This window comes from Acanthochromis polyacanthus, chromosome 15, assembly GCF_021347895.1.
Source record: "Acanthochromis polyacanthus isolate Apoly-LR-REF ecotype Palm Island chromosome 15, KAUST_Apoly_ChrSc, whole genome shotgun sequence".
In the NCBI taxonomy this organism is placed as follows: domain Eukaryota; kingdom Metazoa; phylum Chordata; class Actinopteri; family Pomacentridae; genus Acanthochromis; species Acanthochromis polyacanthus.
Window position 1 is genome coordinate 12,260,531 of NC_067127.1, and position 6,767 is coordinate 12,267,297.

At 39.5% G+C, this 6,767-nt stretch overlaps 2 protein-coding genes across 2 annotated transcripts; one reads left to right on the forward strand and one right to left on the reverse strand.

Annotated features, from left to right (window-relative positions):
* The first annotated feature begins 484 nt into the window (after positions 1 to 484).
* Positions 485 to 4,722, forward strand: fuom (fucose mutarotase). Its single transcript, XM_022205279.2, has 6 exons — positions 485 to 847; positions 1,038 to 1,106; positions 1,190 to 1,260; positions 1,373 to 1,471; positions 1,567 to 1,640; positions 2,095 to 4,722. The coding sequence occupies exons 1-6, from the start codon at positions 763 to 765 to the stop codon at positions 2,159 to 2,161; spliced, it is 465 nt and encodes a 154-aa protein (XP_022060971.1). The 5' UTR covers positions 485 to 762; the 3' UTR covers positions 2,162 to 4,722.
* On the reverse strand, positions 2,659 to 3,957 carry si:ch211-217g15.3 (uncharacterized protein LOC368914 homolog). The gene is made up of 4 exons (XM_022205278.2): positions 3,826 to 3,957; positions 3,612 to 3,666; positions 3,409 to 3,446; positions 2,659 to 3,316 (listed from the first exon to the last, which is right to left on the reverse strand). Exons 1-4 carry the CDS (start codon positions 3,831 to 3,833, stop codon positions 2,659 to 2,661), a joined length of 759 nt encoding a protein of 252 aa, XP_022060970.2. The 5' UTR covers positions 3,834 to 3,957.
* Positions 4,723 to 6,767: the final 2,045 nt, after the last annotated feature.

Consider the following 6,767-nt stretch of genomic DNA (forward strand, 5'->3'; position numbering starts at 1 on the left):
CTCACATTCTTGGCATCGGAGGCCATGTCGGAATAACACACTCACTGGTGTCTGCTTTGAATTATGCCCACCCAAGGGTGTCAGAGATAACACAGACCCAAGATTAACTGTCGGACTAATGACAGTAAATTATTTTATAGCTTAGATAAGCTACCGCAGTGTCATCAGATAACTCATGCTGAGTGTATTTGCACCGATTAATATATAACATAAATGTCAGCCTTATCTTATATCATTGTCTCTGCTTGTTTTTATTACAGTCCAACATTAATATTATATTTACATGTTATGAATAAAACTAAAATGGATAATAACATTTTTGAATACATATATATTAGTGCCCAAAACGGAGTTTACGGACACGAAATTGAATGTTTTCGGCTGATTGTTTGCGCTAATGCTGTTTCTACTTTAAATTTGTGCAGAGTCGGTCTAACCAATCAAATCAGGCTTCCTGGTCACATGACGTATTTCCTTTACCTCTGCAGAGACCATCAGGAGAGTCAAGACAATTCCATGCGCTAAAAAAACAAAAACAACTTCTCCCCGTCAGACAGAAGCACGAAACAATCTGATTTTTTAAGCCAGTGACTAAACTATGATGCCACCGGAATAAATATTTGGCATTGACTAACCGCTATTCGGCTTTTGTTTATCGTTAATCGGCTATTTTTATGGTTAGCATGTTTGCTAACGAAGACGGGAGTTGGCGGAGTGATTTCTCTCGCGTTACTTCCCTCTCTGCTCATTGCAGCTGCCAATATGGTCGTACTGAGAGGAGTCCCCTCGGTTTTGTCACCTGAACTGCTCTATGCTCTGGCTAAAATGGGTCACGGGGATGAGATTGGTATGATTTGTTATTACACACACACACAAACACAGGTGCTAACTGGTATAGCCTGTAAGCTCCGTAGGCTACAGTAGGGTGATCTAAGTTCATGTCAACACTTGCAGCTGCAGAGTATTAGCAAAGGCTATAAGGAAATACTGTTCAATCAATCATTAATGTCAATGTTTTTGTTATTTTTTTCTTTCAGTGCTAGCTGATGCAAATTTCCCAGCGTCTTCAATTTGTGCCTGTGGTCCAAAAGAAATCAGAGCTGATGGTATGTGCGTGCATATACAAATATTGAATGAATTTGTGTTTACAGTTCATTCACTGTGCAAAATGTGTCTGATCTTTATGAAGGTTTGGGGATCCCACAGCTTTTGGAGGCCATTTTGAAGCTGTTGCCCCTGGATACCCACGTCCCCTGTCCGGTACAGAACCAACACGTCTGCCAAAGCCACTGATGTCATTCTTCTGCCAGATGCTTTTGTTTATACAATTTCATGTTTCTTGTGTTGAATCTGTGCTGATATGCATCCACAGGCTGCAGTCATGGATCTGGTAGACAGTGACAAACAGAGATGTTTAGCTGTCCCAGTGTGGGAGACCTACAGAGAGCTGCTGAGCCATGCTGGCTCTCAGGTAAGACCACCTGAGTGACTAAAACATTCAATCAGCAAAACTAAATGAACATGTGTAATTTAGATTTTTGATTCTGTGTACTCATTTCTGTACAGTCTCCCCTTGAGGTGGTGGAAAGATTTGCTTTCTATGAAAGAGCCAAGAAGGCCTTTGCTGTTGTGGCAACAGGGTGTGTATTTCCTCTGCATTCATTTCAATAATGTAGCTGGATTTTTTTTTAACTTTGTCTGCAAAAACGAGCACAGAAACATGTGTCAGTCTGTGAAAGTTAAAGAAAAGTTTTCTCTCTGAGTGAAAACTTGTGTTTGTTTGTTTGTTTATTGTCAGTTGTCCCTTTCACAATTCAGCAAGACTACCAAGTGTAAAATGGGTAGATGCTTTTTAATACCTTTGCATTTCAGCAGCCCGATTAGCCGGCTTTCACTGCATTGATATGAATTTCTGAAGAAATGTGAAATTTGGAAAATATTTCAGAGTCTGGCATCAGGCAGGTTTTAAACAAATATTTCAATTATCGAAAATTGCACAGAACAGAATGTTTTAAATATCAACAAAAAAGTGTCATCATTTCAAGAATGTGTTATGATAAATTCCAACACTTTCCTGTTTATTGTTTTTCTCAGGGAAACCGCTCTGTATGGCAACCTGATACTGAAGAAGGGGGTCATCCCTGCTGATCAGCTGCAGTGATAACCACACATTTTCACATCTTGTTGAATTTAGATGATTTTTGTTGAATGCAAATAGCTTTTCAGTTTTTAATTTATGTTACACACAATTTGTTGAGTGATTTCAGTCCCTAAAGTAATTATTTTCTGTTGAAATCGAGGGAATGTTTTTGCATAAAGATTCAAAACAACTTTTGCTAATCTAAAAATAATACTGTAAACATGATCTAGCTGATCTTTAGATTACATTGAGTTGGAATCAGTCTTTATTTTTGTAAACAACTTACACATTTTGCATCATTTTATTAAGTAAAACACATGAAGTCTTTAAAATTTGTGTTGAAAGTATTTTTATTGCAAAATTACATATGAGCAATACTGATATTTATGTCTAGTCTTACTGTTGTATTAAGGCACTTTAATACAATCAAATGGCTGTTGCATCTACAGTGTATCAGCTATTTGTCTGATTTTAAATGATCTACATTGGTTAAGTTACTGAAGGAAGTTACTGAAGGATCAGGGGTGGTACAGATCATCCAAATCTTCCTCTGGTTCTCTGTACTCCTTCTCAGATGGCAAATACAGAGGGGCAGCAGCATTGACATAATCTCTATAAGCGACAGGCAGGAGGAAGTCTCTGTGGTACAGATCATCCATATCCTCCTCTGGTACTTCATGAATCCTGACCTCACTTTCACTTCTTGCCTCCTCTTTCAGCTGTTCCATCTCCACAGACCAGCTCGGGGCGTCACCATGATACAGGTCATCCTTGTCCTCCTCCGGTTCATAGACAGCACCTCGGACCTCCACCCCATCTCTGTTTTTAGCCACCAGCGGGGCCAAATATCTGTCCAGCTGTTCCCTGGCTTCGTTGTAGGCTTCATTCCAGTCCTGCTCAGGTTCTTCTGCAGGATAGTAGATGCCCTCTTTTTCTGCTTCCTTCCACAGCTCTGCAGCAGGTACAGCATCCAGGTTTATTATTTGAGCTTGAAGATCTTCCATGGAAGGATGGTACAGATGATCCAAGTCTTCGGCCTTCTGGAAATGTTTTTCCTGTCCGCCGCCTGTCATGCTCTGCCAAATCTGCATGCTGGGGTCGATGTCATAGTGAGTCTCATCCATGTCCTCTGGAGGCTCCACTCCCACGGACATCTTTCCTTCACCATCTATAGACCTGAAGGAAGAAGGATGAATGCCAGCCTGCATTTCATCAGTCCGAGTGAAGATTATTCGCTTTTATTTTAGTGTGAAGAAGCTACAACTTACAGAACAGTGTCCTGAAAGGCTTCACCTGTAAGTTTATCCTAAAAATTTTTTTTAAAAAAGAGCACAAATATTACACAACTTGCTGTCCAAATACACACCAGTGGCCATACAAACATGGTTGTTATTTTAAAATCACCAGTTAGATTTTTATCATATGATCTAAACAGTGATATTGTGGACAGCCAGGAGTGATTTATACATACCCAGGGCTTTGCTGCGATGCCAGATATCAGCGAAACACACACGAATAGACAAATCCTACAAGTGAAAAACTTTGGATTAATGTCTAGAGTTCAGGCTCCCATGGGTCACAGACATTACGCAGCGATCAGCTACAAAAACAAACCAGACACTGTTAAACATTAAAAACCTGGTAAACAGGCAGAAATCTTCCAAAGAGATTTTCGGTTTTCTTACCTGAACATGGTGTCTCCTTTTTCTGCTGTTAGCTCAACGTTTTGAACAAGAAACCTTCGCCTGCAGTGACAATGAAGGATCAAAGTTCCTCCTGTAAACTGCTGTATTTTCTTGACCTTTGTATCCTCTGGACACGGGAGTATCAGCTGTAAGTAGTTCATTATTCCTTATCTAGTTTGTGTTCTGTACAACAAAGTAGCTTGAAATTTTAAAAAAGGAACTGCCTTGAGCAACATTTTGTCAAGAAAACAATGTGTTGGCATCAAAAATTGACTAGTGAAATTCCTCATTCTATCACCCAGTCTAGCATGTGAGTGTACTCTGCATGTATCTGACCAGAAGACACGTAATACCTTTTCATACTGAAGTTAGCCTTTTCTTTTTTGTCTGTATCTTTTTTTGTGGTGTTGTGATCAAAAAATAATTAATGTCTGGTTTCTTGCACGCCAAGACATGAAAAAATAGATTCCATATATATTAAAATACAATTTCCAATATTATAATTGCAGTTTTTATGAGCAGTCATCTTTATCAGCTATCAATTTTAAGGCTATAAAAGCTAAAGCTGAGGTCAACATTTTTTTTATCACCAGCCAAATTTTATGATGCAGTAATCATTTCTCCTATCTCCTTCAGTGGAGATCAGCAAAATCAAAACAGTGGTGTATAAATACAGTTTAATATTATGTATTGCTTGTAGACAGTAGGTATATACACGACCATTCAAAAGTTTGGGGTCACCCAGGCAATTTCATGTTTTCCATGAAAACTCACGCTTTTATTTATGTACCAACATCAATAATGTACTAATCATCAATAAGCCAAAGTAAACATTTAGGCTGAAAGAAGCTGAGTTGTACTGAACTTTGGGCTTTTCATTAAATGTTGCAAAAATTATCTTGATTCTGATCATTCATTCTGAGGGTGCAGCATCACCTATGTGGACAATGAAAAGAGCAATGACTGAATTATTGAAAGTTAGCCTTCTGATTTCCACTGGTGATGAGTTTGGCCTTGTCTTGCTATAAGTCAGCAGCAAACCAGGCACATGGAGGACATTCAGAGGATCAAGAAATTAATAATTTGTGGGAAGATATATACAGCATGGTGAAATGTTTTTCTAGAGTTGACGCACAGAGCAGTTTGAGAAATGGTAGTTGTAAAAATGTTGTCCAGATACTTTTGTTTCCAAGTAATGTTGTAGTTTAAAAGAAAAAAAAAAGATGGAAATGCTGATTTGAGATTTGATTTTTTTAAATTTGTAAAAGAAATAACAGAAATCCAACCACTGTGTTTCTATTGGTTTATCTACTTTAGTATATATATTATCATTTGTGGCATTATAATGGGGTAAAACTACTCAAAAAGCATTTTTCAGTTTTCTCTACTTCTCCTGCAATATAAAGTGCATGGCTTCACATTGCAGTGAAAAATAATCCGACAGTGAGCAAAAAAATAAAATTTAAAAAAAGCCAAGCGTTCCTCCTATTAAATACAATAACTTTGGCTCTAATTTATACTAACGTCTAAACAATTCCATTTAGAAGCAGGGATGGAGTGCAAAAAATGAAAATCAAGTCTTGCCTATGTATAAGGTCCCAGCACCGTGAAGCCACAGTGCACATAGTCCCCATACTTGGCACATTTCATGGGAACCTTGTCAGACGCAGACATTGTCCTACTGTGTGCAGCTTCAATCATTTAAATCGACTAATTAGCCTTCACATACTGCAGGAAGACAGATTGGAGGCAGATGATCGTCGCTCTGTGATCTTAGCGCCAGGCACCACAATCACTGAATCAACTGAGTGTGTGTCAGCTCTAATTTATGCTTCATGCCGAGATCCTACACACTGCTAAAGTGGCTCAGAATAAAACAGCCTGATGAGCAGACTGAGTTGTTTAAATTACAACTCAATTAAAAATCACTTTTTTTTCTGATATGTGAACTCTCAGATTATGTCAAACATCTGTAAGTTGAAATACGCAACCATAAACTAATCTAGCTCATCTAGCATAACGTGCGCACCCCTCAGGAGGATGATTTCATTTCAGCTCAGTGTTTCGGCATCTCACAGTCCCTCCATCATACTCCTGGAACCGCTGAGGCCGTGAGAACTCTTCAGTGCGCCTCGTTCTCTGTTCATACAACAGTAGGAGGGGTCATTAAGTTAACATGTGAGTTAATAACGTCTCATGACAACAGGACTTGGCACACTGTACAGCACAACAGGAGCAGTGGGTCACACCACACACACTTCCTGTTCTGGTCGAGGGATGGCTCCAGCACGTCTGCTGCTTATCTGCGCTCTCGATCAGATCCATATGTACAAGTCCAATATTGCCCCTCGTCTAGGCCCTGATGGTCTACTGCCTTCTACCAAGAAGGAAAGTCTCCCTAAGCAAGCAACCAGACGTCTTTAGGAGATGCTGTGACATACGGACATGGAAATAACTACTTGTTGATTCTCTTTGCACTTGTTTTATTCTTATTTTCAAAAAATATTATATGAGAGGACTCGTTTTGTCCTTGTCTTTATGCTAACCTACTGGCTGCTCTTTGTAGCTGTTCTCATCCAAACAAGACAGCGAATAATCATATTTCCCAGAAATTCAGTCCAGTCTTTTACATAAGACTGCTTTTGTGAAGATGATCGAGATAACATTTCCGCTACAATCCCACCAGCAACAAACTCGCACTGGCTGTTAAACTGGCATTGAGGCCTGGAGATGTGATTTCCCAGAAAACCACAGCTGTACAAGAGGACATCCAAGCAAGTCTTGTGGGTGAGGTTTGATGGATAAAGTGTGCCGAAGTTTTCTACCAGCCCGCCCCTTGTGTCCTGCACACATCTGCAAACATCGTTCATGTGAAACCCAGAGGCCAAGCAGCCAGCATGGATTAACCACAAGGCTCTGCTCCTTGAACTTGTGACAGTCCC

Coding starts and splice junctions, on each gene's coding strand:
- si:ch211-217g15.3 (XM_022205278.2), bottom strand. Junction 3,447..3,611: donor GCATCGCAGCAAAGCCCTGG/GTATGTATAAAT, acceptor AAAAATTTTTAG/GATAAACTTACAGGTGAAGC. Junction 3,317..3,408: donor GCCTTTCAGGACACTGTTCT/GTAAGTTGTAGC, acceptor TTCTTCCTTCAG/GTCTATAGATGGTGAAGGAA.
- fuom (XM_022205279.2), top strand. CDS start 763: ATGGTCGTACTGAGAGGAGTCCCCTCGGTTTTGTCACCTGAACTGCTC. Junction 1,261..1,372: donor ATACCCACGTCCCCTGTCCG/GTACAGAACCAA, acceptor ATGCATCCACAG/GCTGCAGTCATGGATCTGGT. Junction 1,472..1,566: donor TGAGCCATGCTGGCTCTCAG/GTAAGACCACCT, acceptor ATTTCTGTACAG/TCTCCCCTTGAGGTGGTGGA.